Source organism: Penicillium manginii (genome assembly GCF_028828005.1).
Source record: "Penicillium manginii strain IBT 31320 chromosome Unknown utg000002l:1.0-5564898.0:1.0-5567710.0, whole genome shotgun sequence".
NCBI lineage: Eukaryota > Fungi > Ascomycota > Eurotiomycetes > Eurotiales > Aspergillaceae > Penicillium > Penicillium manginii.
The window spans coordinates 2,343,148-2,360,877 of NW_026643103.1; the positions used below are offsets into that span (position 1 = coordinate 2,343,148).

The window sequence follows — 17,730 nt, forward strand, 5'->3', positions numbered from 1 at the left end:
GTATCTCATACATCAACATCGCATCGCACCGTAAATCTATATTCTAATATAGACGCAGCAGCATCATTTTTTAATCCTCAAAAGACTCCCACACGCATCTGTCACAGCGGCAGATACCACCCAGAGCACCAGACGCCCACTGCCTCCTCTCGTGGACCGGCAGGCCAATATCACAATAGTGATTCAAAATCTCCTGATCCTTCGCAATACCTCCCTTCGCGGGGGGGCTTGGCCGCGATCTTTCCCTCATCATCAGTCCTCGCCCACACAGCCGTTTCCTCATCGTGTCTCGCGCGGAACGTAATCTCACCACCCCACTCCCAGCGCACATTCGGATCACACGAATGGTTCGCCAAACACCAGAGCGGATGCACAGCGCAGAGTTCCGGCCCACCATCCCAAGTCGAAAGACGGCCAGAAGCAGTGCCGCGGAACTTGGCATACAAAGTGTTCAGCACCCAGGTGTCGTAGCGCGGCAGCGAGGCGTACGGGTCGATCTCCATTTCCTCGAGGAAGCGCATCGGCTGGAGGATATTGAGTTGGAAGGAGAATGGGAGGGAGACGGAGTCATCGCTTTGCGAAGGTGAAGCGAGCGCGGCCGTAATGTCGAAGTCGTGGAAATCTCCCCAGATATACTTCACTTCCGGGAGTTCCAGGGCGTCGATATCCTGCGTGGCCGACATGGCGAGAGCTCGACCGAGCAGCAAGAGATAAAGACAATCTGCCTTATCCTTGGGATCGGGAATGTCCTTCCCAATAGACTCGAGACCATCTTCCAATCCGCAAATAGCACCGTGGTAGACACGCTGCGCGAGGTCATGGCAGGTCTGACTGCAGAACACGGTATCTGCACAACCGCCCTCACACCCAACAGGTGGCTCTGCAGCCGAGAGATCCGGCAGGGGAGAATTACAAGCGTCGCAAAGATCATCATGGAGGCGATTCGTCGCCGTGAGGAGCGAGTTCTCGCGAAGAATAATTTCATCCGCGGCGATATCTTCCTTTGCAAATAGACCAAGTTGAACGGAGACTTCTTCCTCATCATGATCACGATGCAGAGCCGGCAAAGCCACAGCCCGGACCTCGCACTTCGGCGCTATCTCAGCGAGTCGCTCGTTGAGGAATTTCAATTCCTCCGGCGAACGGCGATCGGGCTCGTGTTCGTTCCAGGGATAGAGCACGCGGCGCGCATAGCCCTGCGCGGGAAGAATGGCCGAGTCGATCGAGGTGAGTTCGATCTCTTCCTCTGATTTCGTGCGAGTCTGGTAGACTTTCTTCACTTGCTTCATTTGCTCGTTCAGCTCGGCTGTGGCCGGAGAAGATCCATCCAACAGACCAATTCCGCGCACGCCGAATTCATATGCGTCGCGGTAACAGCCACAGCGGACTAGACCGCGGACTAGGACGGCGTACACGTCGCCAATCAAGGCGTCGTATTCTTCCTGCGTTACTGGGATTGTGTTGTCGTCGTCTTCTTCATCTTCGTCCTCGTCCTCTTCTCCCTCGTTCTCGTTCTCGTTCTTCGGCGCATTTGTCACTTCAGTGGCAGGGGTATCGACCTTCTTGCGAGCAGAGAATTCACACCCGTCCGGGTCAACGACAGATTCGAGCAGTGAGAGCGCGCGATACGCATCGGCGGCCGCTAGATCGGGAAAGCCGAGCTGTTCATAGAGACGGGCGCGGTCAAGGTAGAGGTGTGGATTGTGGGGGTCGGCGTAGAGGTTTTCTGTTTTCTCAGTGCGAGCTTGCAGCAAGTCCGCGGCCATCTTGGCAGGTGTTTGAGTAAAGTAGGCGTAGTTTGACTTTAGAGAAAGATCTCAACTGTGACGGCGCATTTTTTTTCAAGGTGGGGCAATCCGTTGGTGGGGGGTGGCGGGGAAGAGTTGTACAGTAAAGCATACTATACTTCCAGTTCGAGATGGCATTCTATTGGGTTCAAGTTCAAGTTGAGAAACTTGAAGTTTTAACATTAGTCTTAGAAAGTTTGATAATCGGAGTAACATTGGATTCAATTACAGTAGCGCCATATCAATCTCATGCAAGTTGTCCCTAAAAATGCCCATCTCATGCTAATTTAACGCCCGAATTCCCCGTCGCCACGAACCCGCGGAATCAATCTGGATGAAAATAGGCAAATAGAAAAGTGATTTGCTGCAAAACAGAACAGTGGAAGGAGGGATACGCCAGGAGCTTAGATCGTAGTCGTCATAATCGATTATTATCACATAACCTATCACCAAAAGGTTAGCTTCGTTTTTGAGACAAGCTGTCAGGAAAGACAAACCATGCAATTGTCGTCAAGCACAACAGTAGGGCGATCATCGCCTTCGGCAAGGGGAGTGATTCCATCCCCAAAACTGACGCCAGGTCGACCTCGCAGTGTGGCAGCAAGACGTGTAAGCATGTTTCTCTGTGAAAGCTTGTTAGCGTTGATCAAGTCATCTGAGAGGTAAGAAGCAATGTGTACAGTAATATACGCCTCGTCCATGCCTCCGCGGCGGTCAAGATCATTTTGGTTCATGATGCGATAGCTATCTTGGATGCGCTTGCGGCTTTGCAGTCCGCCGATATTGCTTGCGTTTGTGCGTAGGACATTGGCCGGATTGTCGGGGTCGAGGACGTTGAAACCCCGGCGAGCCTGATCTTGGGCGTATCGATCGGGGGAAAAGACTTTGATCGTGCTGTCAATGCCTGATACAGCCAAAGTGGGTTCGTAGGGGTGACCTGTGGCAAGAAATGAGAAAGGAAGATAAAGCTGGCGTGAGTGGATTTCTCGTATTTACCTTGCACGACGTTAACGACTTCACTGTCGCCCTCTAGGATATTCACCAATTTCGTAGTCTTGCGGTCCCATATGAAAACATGGCCTGCATCGCTGCCACTGACCACGTATTCATCATTCAAGCCGAAGAAATTGACATCTTTGACCGTCTTGATGTTACAATGGCCTCGGTAAACCCGGGAATGTGCTGAGCATGGCACATCAAGTTCGACATCTCCGCGGTTAGATTTGCGGCCGCTATATCCCAAGAAAGGCTGCTCGGTATCGCTATCTCCATCCTCACCTCCATCATCTGATGAATCGGCAGTGCCGAAGCCCCAGTGACCACCTTCCTCTTCATCCTCGTCTTCATCCTCACCCTCGCTTTCATTGTCGCTCAAGGCCTCAGCTTCACTCTGATCATCTCGGCCTCCAGGGGCACCGCGAATCGCCAAATTATCAGAGGATCCAGCCTCGTTGGGCGTAGTACTGTCAGTCTCAGTAGCAGTTGCAACAATTTCCTGAGTAGAGCGCTGTGTTCTCACAAGATTAATCGATCTAATGCGCTCTTCTTCCACATCAGGATCAATGTCGTCTTGGGATCTTTCCACGATCTGGTCCTCGTCACTATCGGATTCATCATCCACCACTGAAGTGTAGAGTCCACCAAAAGCGCGGTTGACAAAGGAATAATCGACACCGTTTCCAGCTTCCATTAGAACCCCTCTCCCCACCCTCAAGATCCAGAACCGAGTGGCCGATGCCCGGTCAAGAGATCGAACTTGCGAGGAAGAATTAGAGACGCGGCGCTTATCGACCCGGGCAGCCATGTTTTCTAAATCTTCGAGAGGCAATTTCACCGCATTGCCAAAAGCCGTTACTGCTGCTCGTTGCGTTTGGAATAAAATACGGGAGGCAGCGACTTCAAAACGAGATGCGTCCACGTTGATGATCGGAGTGTCGCTTGCCAAGCTTTGGAGGTATGGGATCAGAACACCATCAATTGCCTCATCGCCGGCATCAGCTGGTATTGGAAAACGCCCATGTACTCGTGCGGGGTAGGAATCCTGTTTGAAACCAGCCAGCAGCCCTAGTCTGCCACCCTGTAACCAGAGCAAGATTGCCTTCAAAAAGTCATAGCCAAATTGAGATTCTCGTTCGATAGAGTCGTCTTCATTTGGCGCGGGTGAAATTTTCATGAAATCTTGCCAGCCAGCGTTCTCAGTGTCGTCGGCCATTTCTAGTGCATGTGCAAGCGCACCGGCCGCTTGAACAAATCTCCACGATGTTTGACGATTACGACGAAGGGTTTGCTGGAATACAACAGTTTCGTGGGAGGGGTTCATCGGGTAGCGCCATTTGCTGATAACATCGTTCATCTGGGGTAAATACTGAGACGCCAGCGCTAAGGCTGTGAGGAAGGTATCAGTAGGAGGAATATCCGTCTGGTTGGATTCCATGGCCTCTCGTGTCGCTGATTCCAGGGAGAATAGGGATTTCCGCAGCTTGACCAAGCCCTTTGCAATTTCCATGCTAAGTTTCTGGGCCTCGCTCAATACCGAGTTTCTCGCACGTTCCAGTATGCCCCCCGGAGACTCGTCGCTATCTGACAGATTTGAGAACGAGATGTCAGAAGTTTCACCATTTTCATAATGAACTCTTAAAGCATTCGGCTCGGCAGAGCGACGACGAGAATTATGTCTGTCTCCACTTTCCTGGGAGGATAATGAAGTTGGCTTTGGACGCTTTCGCTTCCGGTTGCGTGAGCTGTCACTGCGGCGGTTTTTGGAGTTCTTGATCTTCGATTTCTCTTCGGGCGACTCATCACGAGCATCAGGGCTTCGGACGAGATCAAAACTATAGATGTGGTCTCCCGACCAGCTAACTACCATCTCATTCGGGTTCGCATCGCTGATCTTGCAGGCGGTAATATGACCGTCGTCAATGTGTCTCATACGACGCTTGCCACGAGGGGCAAACCGGCGCACACACCGAGTTGCCTTTCCCATCATTTCATCTGAGTTGCTCCCAGCCGTTGGAGTCGACACGGAGGGACTGCCTCTTTCAGCAGAGGTGTCTCTACCAAGCATGCGGCGATCATGCAAAAAGCTGTGCATATGGGCACCACCTAACGCGATGTAATGTGGTTGACTCGGGGAGCAGGAGATTGTATTGAGGTCCAGGTTGTATCGCTTGTAGGAAATAAGTGGCGGGGGAACGTTCGAGTCGTCATGCTCCTGTCCAGGCCGGTATGCCATGAAGCCCTGGCCGCCCCGAGGTGGAGGATAAGCGGATGATGGTTGTCTCAAATCCCATTGACGGACCTCGCCATCCTCGGAGCAAGTCAGAAAGAGATGGGGCGATGACTCCGTGACGATACGCTTCACGCGATCAGAATGGCTTCGGTAGACTCTAGCATTGGTGTTTCCTTCGCTGAGATACCGGGCCCCTTCAAAGAAATTGTTGAAGCGTTGACTGCGGGCGGAAGCCGCAAAGGCCGAGGTAGCGCCGGCATTGTCGCTTTTGCTGGCATATTCAATGTCGAAAACGCGCACTTGCGAGTCGCCCGCGCAGGTTATCAAGGTTCGGTCATTGGAATGCGGCATGAACTTGACGGAGAAGATATTGGCCTTGTGGCCAGTGAGAATTGTGGTTTTTAGGGCAAATGGTGCACTGGATGAGTCGGGTTGGTAGGAATAGATGTTGAGGTGCTGATCATCGGAACCCGAGGCCAAAAGATGTCCGGATCGGGACCAACTGCGATTGATTAGCACTGATGAACAACGTATCGGCAAGGATAACTAAATACCTCAAAGCATTCACGCATCCTGTATGTCCGCCCAGCTCATTCACAATATCGAGATTTTCGACCCATTCCTTACCACCATAGATGCCCCGTAGTCCGGCATACGAGGAGGAATCCCCGCATTCTCGGCGCCAGAGCCGATCGTAAAGTGACTCTTTCATGGTGGTGATATGTTGGGAGAGTCACCAGAAAATTGAGTTTCACTAGGGGCGATTAAAGGTCATGGTGAAAGGAAGGGCAGGAGAGCCTGAAAGGGGAGCAAGCTGAATTTCTTTCGGTGTCTCTTTTTTTTGATCTTCGTCGCGTGGAGTTGTTAGCTACTGAGAATGACGTCAGCAAGATAACGGGTTGAAATGTCAGAGGAATGCCAGGACAGGAAGCCTCACAGTTTTGGGGGTGGACGATGGAAATATAAGCAGCAGAGAAGTTGAGAAGTTGAGGAGAAAGGAAATGCGCAAGAGGGGAACCCCGTCACATCCAGAACCGGTTGAGGGCGTCGACCGCAATCCAGACCTGCCTCAGCGGAAAGCGGTGTACCTCGGCAGCTGCCGGGATGGTTTTGTATGGGTTTATCATTTATCAGGAGTTCAGGCACCATGTTAGTGTTGGTGTGAGCTCCTAGTGACGACAGATTACACCTGACATTTGAATCTCTTACCATTCATTGTAAATTCCGAAATATGCTATGATATTTTGTAATTATTCTGGCAGAACCGTTGGGTCCTCTTCTTCTAAGTTTTTATGTCATCATGACATCCAAAGCCCTGCCCGTGGTTGCAACGTTGCCCGATGAACATTGGCCAACCCAGCGGCTAGCTGACTGACCTGCTCTCGCTCCGCGCGGATGATTTCACTCTCAGTTTTTTGCATGGAGTGAATCTCTTGAATCATAAGCTGGGTTGATTCATACAGGCCCTGTGTCACCCGCACCAGGGCGGATTGTTCCAGTCCCTCGACCCTGGTAAAAGCTTGGACATCAAGACTTCCAAGCTGCCGCATGCAGAGATCCAATTTCGCCTTCAGAGCATGCAACTCTTCCTTCCAAGTATGATCCAATGGGTCGATGAAGACAACTCGATCGTCGATGCCCGACGACTCCCTATGGGATCGAATGTTCTTTGCTTCGTAAAACCAGGCCTCGAAGGTTTCCACCGCTCGGGTATATCGACCATGCACTTGGGAAATAAGGTCGGATACCTCTTGTAATATTTGAGACATGATCTGAATCTGTTGGGAGAAATCACTCGAGCCGTGGTGACCCTGGCAATTCTGGGCCCAGTATCCGAGAGCTTGCATATTGATATGAGTTTGACGTTGTTTTTCATGCCCTAACGTAGAGCGATATTGATCAGCCACGGCATCGTACTTCTTGTGCAACCGTGTTTCTGATTCTACCTTCCAATCCGCTTGGCGCTGGAGGGAGTTGGAATGTAAAAGACTAAGCTGAAGAAGCTCGGTTTGTAAAGCTGTGATATCCGGCCATGACGCTGGAATCAGCAGGCCATCTGCTGCCAAGGACGAATGTGTGCCAGGAGTAGGTGTCGGAGGTTTGGCTACCGGTTTTTTGGGAGAGTAATGTTGTTGGTAAGTCGAAAATTGTGCCTTGGCTTTCTGGGCAGTAGCGGCAGTTGCAGAGTCGGCTTGAGTCTTCTTCACAGTCCCCGAGACCATCTGGCTCCGATGCCGCGCATGGCCTCTGGTTTCAACCTGTGACCCCACTCCTGGTCTCGTGTTATTTGCGGGTTGTCTCAGAGAAGCTGAGCGTGCAGGTCGCGGCGGTGGAGGCATGGTCGTCTTTTTAGGGGAAGAGGGTCTCGGAGTAGGTTGCGTAGGTGTTCGAGCTGTAGGCTGCTTGCGCGGCGAGGGTGGCGCCGTCGAGAGCGGTGGTTTCGTAGAATTAGACGCATTGCCCCTGCTCGAGGTCGAGATGGGAGTCACCCTGGACGTTCCAGGTCGCATTAGGCTTTGGCGACGGGCGAGCACCGACGCGGTAGCAGTGCTTGCTGGCGCTTTCTTCGTTTCGTTTACATTTTGCTGTCTCTTTGGCGAGGTTTCGCGCACAGGCTTATTCTCGGGTGGCTGGAGTGACGGTTGTCCAGTGCTCTGGCTTTCATGGCTTTCGTCTCGACCGGTATTGCTGCGCTGTGGGAGGAGTGTTCGGCCGCGGGAGGATGCGATTCCTTCGATCGGCGAATGGGTAGGTTGAGGTCTATCAGTTGCAGTTGGCAATCTGGCAGGTACTTTGCTGGTGCCAGTGGTCTTTGCTGTAGGTCGTGCGATACCAGAGGCCTGCTGCATTGCACCGAGGTTTCAGCGACGGAATGCTGGGGGGATGGTTATGCGGGGGAGAGCTAACCGGCTTGCGTAGCTCACGCGGTTCGCGCAGAGACATCGACCGTGTTGGGATCGGCATATTTGGGCCGGGTAGGTAATATCTGACTCGGCTCCTGGGGGTTCCCCCACGGTGATCTACCCAGAGGAATGACCAGAAGATCGCCAAATTGAATGTTTGGGTTCACAGCTGCAGTGATCCGCGGAGGTCTCCACCGCGCGGTGGACCAATCAACAGCATCACCAGCGCTATGGTCAACTTGGAACTACTACATAGTACTGAGTACATATGTACTATTTGAATAATTACTAGGTATCGTCAGGCTTCTTGGCAATGAAGCCTATGTCCTGTGGTCTCATTCTCTAGCAATCACGAATTTGGGTTATAAACTGAAGAGAAAAGTAACCCGCCGGTATTGATATTGGATGCTGTTGTGAACCTCATAGCCATTAATGTCCCATGCCTGGCACACCACAAAAGACATTCACTCACACCACCACGATAGATAATGATACATGTAGGCAGGATGCTGTAGATGTCTGTTTAGATTTAATCCTTTCCATTAGCAAATAATTTCCTGCACTTCCCCTGCTTTACTGAGATAAGCATAGCTCGCAGCCTTCACTCCACTTAAACCTTCGATACTACGGTCGGCCCCAGATTGAAGAAGGAATCGTGTTTCCTCGGCAAAACTAAAGTGAGCCGCGAGAGCCAGCGCAGTTCCACCATGTATGAGAGGACCCATAAACTCAAAAAGATTGGTATCGATTCCAAGATCAAGGACATGCTTCATCATTGGAATGCGATTCTCAGGGCCCCGGCACAAGGCCCAGTGTAACGCACAACTTTTCTCAATATTGGCACCATGCTGGACTAGAATATCGACAATTTCTGTATCGCAGTGTCTAGCCGCTAGATTCAACGCTTTGCCGGAATCAGGAGTCGGGGGCCCGTCTCTCCCCTTAGGTCCCACTCGAGGTCAGTTTTAGGACCTAGATACTGACAATACAAGATGAGACCCGAGAACAGTCTTGTTCCATATTCATGAACTGGTATGCATTCAAATTGAAATATCGAGATAAAGGACCTCGAGATGCTGCTACTATGAATATGTAGGGAGCCAACAGGTTGAACAAATACTAGTAGCGTATTACAAGCTCCGCTGAACAACTGTTGGATGAAAAAAGGTAGATACAATATTAACATAGAGATTTCGGTGGGTTTCATGATGAGTGTAAAATGTCTAGCTGATGAAGACTAGCCTTTTGTAAAATAGAAGTTAGTCGCTGATATACTGAGCCAGACCACAGTATTAACAAGTGGAGATCTGATCCCACGGCATTTTCCGCCTCGCCGACTACCTCTAGAACCCGGAGTATTGTTCTTCTTCATGCGAGATATCTACCGGGATCAGGTACCAAATAGGCTGAACTTTGGCGAAAAAGCTAGATGCATATGCAAAGCTAGCCAGGCATCTAGCCAGTAGGAAAATATCTGGTAGGCCACGAGCTACGCCTATAGCGCTCTAGCGCCAGTGAGGTTACAGCGACGTTTGATTAAATAGCTACTCCGTAAGCGAAACATCGTATTTGGACTCTCCCCTAGAATTATTAAAGGGTGCCCTGTCTATTGCTTTCGTGTCTACAGTGGCTTCCATACTAAAATCCACACAATGAGGATAAGATCCGTTCTCAACGCCGTCTCGGCGATACTGTCATGCACAGTCGTCACCTCCGCACAGTCTCCCGACCCAATTGGCACCATCTACAGCGGCCATGTACCAGCCAATCTACACGGATCCGACTACCACTACCCCTGGCCCGTGAAGCTTTTCAACTTCTACAACCAGCGCCAGAAGCTCTCAATGGCCTTCATGGACGTCCCCGCAAGCAGAAAGTCCAACAAAGAAAAGACCGCCGTCCTCCTTCACGGCGGAAACTTTTGCGGAGTCACTTGGTCTGATACAGCGCGCCAATTATCAGCTGCCGGATACCGGGTCATCCTGCCTGATGATATTGGCTTCTGCAAATCGAGCAAACCCCAGGGCTACTCTTACAACGTGCATCAGCAGGCGCTGAATATAAACAGTCTTCTCACCGTGCTGGGTATAGACCAAGCCACTATCATCGGCCATTCAATGGGCGGCATGATCGCCGCCCGGTACGGTCTTATGTACCCCGACTCTGTGGACCAACTCTTTCTCGTCGACCCGCTCGGCCTAGAAGACTGGGTTGCGAAGGGCGTTCCCTTCCTATCAATCGACGCAACCTACGAGTCTCAAGTTGTGCAGAACTTCAGCAGCCTAAAGGCGTACGAGGCGGCCAGCTACTTTCACAACGCGACCTGGAAACCCGAGTACGATACCTGGGTCCAAATGCTAGCCGATATTTACGCCGGCGATCAGGGCTCGGAATATGCGTACGTGATGGCTCTTGTCACGGATGCGCTGCTTAGCCAGCCTGTTATCTACCAGCTGCCGAATCTGCAGATGCGGACCTATCTGATGGTAGGCGAGAACGATGTCACGGCGCTTGGTAAGGCTTGGTCGCCTATGAGTGTTGCTGCGACATTGGGTCACTATTCTACGCTTGGTCCGGCTGCGGCTGCTTTGATCCCTAATTGTTCCTTCCATATGTTTCCTGGGCTTGGGCATGCGCCTTTTCTCCAGGATCCGAAGGCTTTTTATAAAGTGTTGTTCTCTTGGCTAGACTAATTGGGGGTAATGTGCCTGGCCGCCTTGACATAATAATAAAAGATTTCTTCGTGGTTGTTGCTTGAGAGCTGGAGGTATTTACCTAGGTAATAGCACCTAATGAAAGCGTTTCAAAGTACGTAGGGTAATTATTCCAAACTCTATATTTTGAATATCCATTTCTATCTGCGTAGGCACGTCAACTCGGACACTTGGAAATGTCTGGGCCTGGTTTCATCGGGTGGTTGGGGGGTTGAACAGGGAACAAATCTGGCTGTCAATTGGTAGTAAAAAGAATCGAGATATCCCCCAAGTCATCAAGCTCCGTATGCCTACGGAGAAGCATGTAGAGAGACTATCGATGATCGATCATTCCCATGCCCATCCCTGCGACCATTTTATCACTGTCGGTTTGGAAGATCACAGGCTTGCTTTGTTTGATTGAAGTCGCTCTCAGATTCGTTGTAACTCTCTAGAGGTTGCCACGACGAGGGAAAGCAACACCGTCAATGGCGGGGTGGTCGGTGAACCAGCTCACCTTCTCACCACCACCCTGGTTGACCAGAGCAGAAGGAAGGTTACGGCCCTCCTCGGTATCAAAGATGGCCTTCATGATATCCTTCTTTCCAGCGCCGGTGGCCACGAAGGCAATATCGTGGGCGGAGGTGACGACGGGCAGGGTGAGAGTGATACGCTTGGGGGGGGAGGCTTGGGCGAGTTGGTCTCGGCGGCGACCCAAGCATCCTTCTCGCGCAAGAGGTCATGGCCAGGGAACAAACTGCAGGTGTGGCCATCGGGGCCACAACCCAGCAGAATGAGGTCGAAGATGGGCAGCTTGACGCTGTCCTTGGCGGCGAAGGACCGCATCAGGTCTTCCTGGTAGAGGTCGGCCAATTCCTGAGGGTCATCGTCGTGGACGTGGTCGGCATCGATGGGGTGGACAGTCGGAGCTCCGAGCTCCGCTGGGATTTTGGTCAGCAGCTCAGCCTTGAGGAGCTTGTAGTTGCTGTCTTCGTGGTCAAGTGGGACGGCCCGTTCATCGGCGAAGAAGATATCCCACTTGGCGAACTGTGGGGTATCCTCGGGAGTACCATTGCTAGGCTCGAGCAGAGCGCGAGCGAGCACGGTGGGGAGGGAGCCACCGGAGACGGCGACGCGGAAGGTATCGTGGCGAGCGATGGCGGCATTTTGGGCCCGAAGGATGTAGGGCCTTAATTGCTTGGCCAGAGCATCAGTGCTGGGGAAACTGTAAAGCTGGGGTTGTCCAGTGGCCATGGTTGCGTGAATGTGCGGAGGGGTAGGGTGAAAGTGCAGATTGAATTGAATCGAACCGAATTAAGATGGAGAGGTGGAGGTGGAGGGGGAAATTCCACTGGCGGGGGGGGTGATTCCATGACGTCGTCTGCAGCGGTTCATCTTATCTTCCACATACACCACAGCAGCCACAAAAGCATTCACCTTGAGGAAGGGTTATCTGCCCTGGGGTCATATCCTGTTTGTTGGCCCATCCTTTTACCCTTGAATCTTCATATGGACAAGCACATCTCTGTCGAATTTACCCAGCTCCAAGGTTGGTCGGATATGATCGGCCCTCCCGCCAATGTTTCGCCACACTTTATCCCGTTCAAGGGCCATGGCTCGACGCCAACGATAATAACATTCGCCCATTCGGGCCGCATGCAGATCTCGTTTCGAAATGACAACATCTTGCAGAGGGTCTAGATGAGGCCTGAACAGGCTAGATAGGGCCGGCAAGACCGGCAATGGTTTTACGTCTAGCACAGCCTTTCCAGGCAACCCGAGTACGCCAGTACGATCGTACGAGAGAAACATCCGTCAGAAAATTAAAGGAATGGAGTCAAAGGCTGCACTTTTCATAACACAGTTTCGAGACCAAAATTCAAGCAAAAGCAAAAGCCAATAGACTGGAGTCACCATGGGTCAGACTAGGCGGAAATATAAGATGTACTCCGTACATGTCGTGACGCCAACGACCCCTCGTGCGTGTGACATTCATCTCCAAAAACAGGAAACCGCTAAGGTTTGAAGAGACAAGAATTTGAAGTACGGGGGGGTTTCCATCAGTACAACCGAAACCGATTAACCTACTGGGGCACAAGGGATGCGCGCTATCGCCGCGCTAGCACCCGTGGGTAATCACGGGGGCCTGAGAAAACATTCTTCACTGTCTCCTCCCTCCGTTTCCTCTTTTTAAAGATCTTCAACTTCTCCTCGTTCAGGACTGTTTCTGCCTTTCTCTCTTCTTCTCTCCTAAACTCCCCTCACTTTACCCCCCCGAGCTCATTCAACGAACCCCCAAACTCCACCGCAGACCTCGGGATGAGCTCGCCCGCGGTTCAAATCGCGCCGCAGCCCCGTGGCGTCCCCCATCCGCCCGGGGCGTCTCCACCCCTCACCTTCGACATTGTCCGCTGCTCGCGCTGTCAACAGTCTCTCAGTCTCGCCAGTCAGTCGAGCTCTGGTGCCGTACAATTCGGCATGAATTCCTACTATTGCAGTCGCTGCGCCTCCAAGGTCGGATTCGTGCGATAAACACATGATTCCCCATGGACCGGAAGGCAACAGCTTTCTATACTTTGACAACCCGACCATCACCACTTTTACGGGCTGGGCCTGTATTACAATTATCGCTATAAACAGATTTCCTTCTGTTCTCATCTGATACTTGCCATTTGGATTTGGCACCCCCTCGACCCTTTCATTTCGTGAAACTCGACACCGGTGCCGGCACCGGCCTCTCCACGCCCCGCCTTCTACCAACAACGATATCGACCACAGGGAGACTCTCCCTGTGAAGGCTCCTTGGTTCATTTTCTTGAACACAAATTGCCAGCTACCTAATCATGATTTCGCCATCATTCTTCTCATACTAAACCCCTTATCGGTGGTATGACTATCCAAGACATGCGATAAACGAACCTGCTGGGAAGCCACGAGACGGTGTGAACAAGCACGCTGTCAGCTAGGGAAGAGTGTTACTCTCAGGTCGCCTGAATTTAACGGCCATCGCCCTTGCGAATTCAGAACTTCATGATACATTGGGATCTATCCTGTGAGCAAATCGCAATGGAACTTTTCATTCGGCTATATGAGCTAGACCCAACTCTGTTGGGTGTTCGTGGCGCATTATAAATAGCGTATTTGATTCATCTTGTGCACTACAGCCTTGCATCTACTATTCAATATGTCACAATATACTCCGTCGAACTTTCAATAATTTCAGAGATTCAGAAGTCATAGTACTCTACTAGTCAGTAGATGCCGTAACTGTAGCGACAACCAACGGGTTATTACCCGTAGGCATGTGCAGTCTGAGAAGTGCCCCTGGCAATCTTGGTAGACTCTAACTCCAACAGTAATTTCCACAATATCTTTCGGAATAATTATCCGGGAAAGATAGCTTGCTTACTTTGTTTTTCATGTAGTTCTGCTAGTTAACTAAGAACTATAGTAACGGTACCATCTTCCTGCTTCCACTCCCCCACAACCATCACAACCACATCCATCGCAGTTCGCAGAATGATCGCGTGGTCAACAGTCTTGTCCTACACCAGGTATTCTTGATTCGGTTCAAAAGCCACAATAACCTTTGGGATGTCGCACATGCCCTGGCCGTGATCACTTTCATGGCGCAAACCTAACAGGCCCCCGGCAATTCAACAGGATCTTCGGATCACCCGAGGGTGAAACGCCAATAGTCGATTAATCGAGCCATGAAAATACCCCACGGTGGAACCTGCAGAGCTACATAATTCCGCGGAGTCAAATCATTTCCTGTCAACTTTCGATGGGGCTAACCTGTGCAACTTGTGTCCGCGATCGCCCACAGAACAGCTCATGGCACCATCCGGATGGATTCTGCAGTGCGACCGGGCCCTTGAAGCATCCGCCGCACCCTAAGACATTGTTCTTCATCACCATTACAGTATGTACATGAGCTGCATTCGAGTGGATCAAAGGTCCCCCGGCAACGCAGCGATTTCCACACAGCTCCGTTGGCGAGTGGAGGCCATTCGAGTGTTCTCACTAGCCGAAACTGCACTCGCAGCCAGCCACGATTCCGTCTAGCTTGCCGCTGCAGGTACATACATTACTCCCAGTTAGCCCGCATTGAAAATCAATAATCACCGGATCGCCCCAAAAGCAAAGACCAATCGATGGCCATCGTTTTTGTGCATTTGTCTGATTGCTCATGTTGCAGGGTTTCCTGGAGACCCCGCTGATCGCCGATCTCCCTATTGAGGGTTTCCACTGCCTGAGAGTGAGCCGATCTGGCTGGTGGCAATCCACTTGGACATACTCCACCGTGGGTCCTGCACAGTTCAGGGATCATGCAGCCCATAATGCCAATGTGATGGATATAGGGTCATGGGCCGCCTCGCGGGCTTGCAAAGATCCACTCGCCCCCTCCTCACCAACTCTTGAGGAGCATGTCCGATCCGGATCTGGCGGTGTAACACGAAGCATGCTAAACGCTACATCTTAGCACTCTAAGATCTTGTGGACTCGTCTTCCGTACCACGCCCCCACCAGCCCCCGCCGTCCCTAAGATTAATGAGACGGGTACTTCCGGGCTTCAAGGCGATCAAGTCGATCTCAATCAGAGCTTGGTGTCTGTGTATCTTCAAATCATGACATGCAAGTGCAAATATATACGGGGGAAAAAGCAACCATATCAGCGATGACACCACTGGAAACTTTTTGGTGGGAATCGTCGCCCAGTTGGGTGGTACGAGGTGGTGATTTATTGCATTTCGCAGTGGACGGGAGGAGCTGAGCTCAGGCTTCGTCGCGATGAAAATGACATATCTCAGCATTGCGTATTGGAGCAGTCGAGCGATCCCTGGCTTAACTGGCTGGCTGGCAGTCCTTTGGCGCTTCTCCATTCGTCAGCCACTGCAGCTTTCTGGGTCTCGCCTCAGTCTACTGCATTCAAGCCATTATTAGGAGATTCCTAATAATTACAACTAGTTTCGACCTGCTTAAGATTTGTCCACAATGAGAGCAGCTTTTGTGGAACGTCCCTCGAAAACATCTCTTCGCCTACTGGATCTGCCATTCTTTCCCATTCTTCCCATTCCTATAATAGACTCAACGCTCGGCTCGTGGAGGGCTTGGATTCTTGTTTCTGCAAAACACATGTGTCGGTCAGGCCAGTTTGTTAACTTCCAGTGACTTGAAAAGTCTAAGTAAGTTATACCCGTCTTGATACTTGGCCCTCCCCCTCGAAGTTCCGGATCTTTTATCCACGCCAGGGTAATATCGACGATATGCGATGACAGGTTTCCCTTGCTTTTTGCCATGCCGAGTCCCCAGAATCAATCTCGAGCCCGCCAATAAATATTTCCCGACAACTAACACGGTCGTTTAAGTTAACTAGGGATCCCGCACACAAAGGAATTGTATCCAATTGTGATCCCAACCAAACCCAAACCTGGTCGGACAAGGTCGAGCTCCGGCTGTTTTTCAACTTGCCTTTGTGAGGATACTGAAGGAGGCCTCGCCGATATTGCGAACAACAAAAACTCATACATTCGAAGGATACATTCGAAGGATATATTCGAAAGACAATAGCCATAACTTCATCCGGCCGTGGAAAATCTACATTGCCCTCATCTGCTGTCAAGCGATATTTTCACTCGCAGCGATGCCATTCATCGGCCGTGACAAGGGTCGAACCCCAAAATCTCGCAGATCAGACGATGAATTCGTTGTATTTCTCCAAGGAGTGAGTCTTCTTTACTCTTCTCTGAACAGGATGTATATGACTAAACAGAATGTCAGATACCGGCCCATTGCCGCTGGCAAGAACTAAAGGATCTGGTGCGCCAGACGGCCTTGCATATCCGACAGGCCGTTGTGTATGATGATAGCCATGGATTTCCCACCGGATTAGGGCAAATAATCATCAAAAATGAAGATGAAGCTTGGCGTACTTATCGTACGTTGTCCAACTTCCTCCAGCCGACTGTTCCGAGTCGCAGAGCTAACAAGGCATTCAGATCGTCTATCAACCAACGGATGGGAAGGACAGAGCTTAGTTGTAACTCTGGCCCGTACCAGCGCTCCTACAAAGCCCATCGCTGGTCCTACAAGAAGCCCTCCAGCCATGATACAAACCGGCTACGTGTCCGGGCAGTCAACTCCGCCTCGATCTCAGGACAACACCACCGTGCCCCCATCACCAATCTCGCCCGAGTGAGTATCCACAGACCCTACATTCTCTCTGGCATAGCCCTAATACCTTCCTAGCTCCGTTCAGCCTAACACCCCAACCTACAACTACCCGGACTACGGCTCAATGATGGGATCGGTTCCAATCTCACAACAACACTTCGTGCCCATGATGCCGGATCCAATGCAATGCTTCCCGCCCTCCCCAATGATGCACTGCTCCATGTACGACGCCCCAGGCTGGGGCATGATGCCCATGTACCCAATGTCACCAATCCAACCTCTCCCCGAGGCAAGAGAGGGCTACCACTACCACCCCCGCAAGCCCTGGACCAGCGAAGCCAACACCAAGACCCCTCCAACCCCACCACCAGAGCGGGCAATTCTGATCCAGAATCTCAGCGTTTCATCAACGACATCAGACCTCAAGAGTCTCCTCAAGGGCTCCGGCACAGTCGAACAATGCAACGTGACCATGGCCGATCCGCACGATAAAGCGCGCACACACGGCTCGGCCATCATGCAAAGCCCCGAGGACGCGAAACGAGCCGTCTCAATGCTAAACAACCTTACCTTCATGGGCTCCAGGATCCGCGTCGTGCTGGACACGAGATCCGGGATATCGCGTAGTGGTAGTTGGGACGGTGCAATGGCCGAAGAGGAGGCGGAGTCCATCAATGATAAGAACTCAGAGTGCAGTGAGTGTGGACAGGATATTTCTGCCACTTCGAAGAAGGCGCATGGCCCTAGTCAACCGCTCGTTGTTGATGGGTCGGGTCACCATAGCCGGTCATTAGAATTGTTGTCTACGTCTGCTCCGACTTAGTTCTTTTGAAGGGGAACGTGATTTATTATTGATGCATTTGATGCGTGACGTTGTTGATATTAATGTACTATGCCATATTATTCATTATATCCGAGTTCATTTGAAAGGATAGACTCGG

General features: G+C 51.4%; 6 protein-coding genes across 6 annotated transcripts; 2 read left to right on the forward strand and 4 right to left on the reverse strand.

The window, feature by feature from the left end:
• Window positions 1–170: 170 nt before the first annotated feature.
• On the reverse strand, window positions 171–1,766 carry N7533_002142 (putative MYND domain protein; the record flags this gene model as incomplete). Its single annotated transcript, XM_057098792.1, has 1 exon — window positions 171–1,766. The coding sequence occupies one exon, from the start codon at window positions 1,764–1,766 to the stop codon at window positions 171–173; it is 1,596 nt and encodes a 531-aa protein (XP_056963928.1).
• Window positions 1,767–2,221: 455 nt separating this feature from the next.
• On the reverse strand, window positions 2,222–5,728 carry N7533_002143 (WD repeat-containing protein; the record flags this gene model as incomplete). Its single annotated transcript, XM_057098793.1, has 4 exons — window positions 2,222–2,230; window positions 2,285–2,724; window positions 2,784–5,518; window positions 5,571–5,728. 4 exons carry the CDS (start codon window positions 5,726–5,728, stop codon window positions 2,222–2,224), a joined length of 3,342 nt encoding a protein of 1,113 aa, XP_056963929.1.
• Window positions 5,729–6,314: 586 nt separating this feature from the next.
• Window positions 6,315–7,865, reverse strand: N7533_002144 (uncharacterized protein; the record flags this gene model as incomplete). The annotated part of the gene is made up of 1 exon (XM_057098794.1): window positions 6,315–7,865. One exon carries the CDS (start codon window positions 7,863–7,865, stop codon window positions 6,315–6,317), a length of 1,551 nt encoding a protein of 516 aa, XP_056963930.1.
• Window positions 7,866–9,571: 1,706 nt separating this feature from the next.
• On the forward strand, window positions 9,572–10,612 carry N7533_002145 (alpha/beta fold hydrolase; the record flags this gene model as incomplete). The annotated part of the gene is made up of 1 exon (XM_057098795.1): window positions 9,572–10,612. The coding sequence occupies one exon, from the start codon at window positions 9,572–9,574 to the stop codon at window positions 10,610–10,612; it is 1,041 nt and encodes a 346-aa protein (XP_056963931.1).
• A 451-nt stretch (window positions 10,613–11,063) lies between these two features.
• On the reverse strand, window positions 11,064–11,866 carry N7533_002146 (6-phosphogluconolactonase; the record flags this gene model as incomplete). The annotated part of the gene is made up of 2 exons (XM_057098796.1): window positions 11,064–11,335; window positions 11,371–11,866. The coding sequence occupies 2 exons, from the start codon at window positions 11,864–11,866 to the stop codon at window positions 11,064–11,066; spliced, it is 768 nt and encodes a 255-aa protein (XP_056963932.1).
• Window positions 11,867–16,259: 4,393 nt separating this feature from the next.
• On the forward strand, window positions 16,260–17,612 carry N7533_002147 (RNA-binding protein; the record flags this gene model as incomplete). Its single annotated transcript, XM_057098797.1, has 4 exons — window positions 16,260–16,340; window positions 16,397–16,553; window positions 16,615–16,810; window positions 16,865–17,612. 4 exons carry the CDS (start codon window positions 16,260–16,262, stop codon window positions 17,610–17,612), a joined length of 1,182 nt encoding a protein of 393 aa, XP_056963933.1.
• Between the last annotated feature and the right edge of the window lie 118 nt (window positions 17,613–17,730).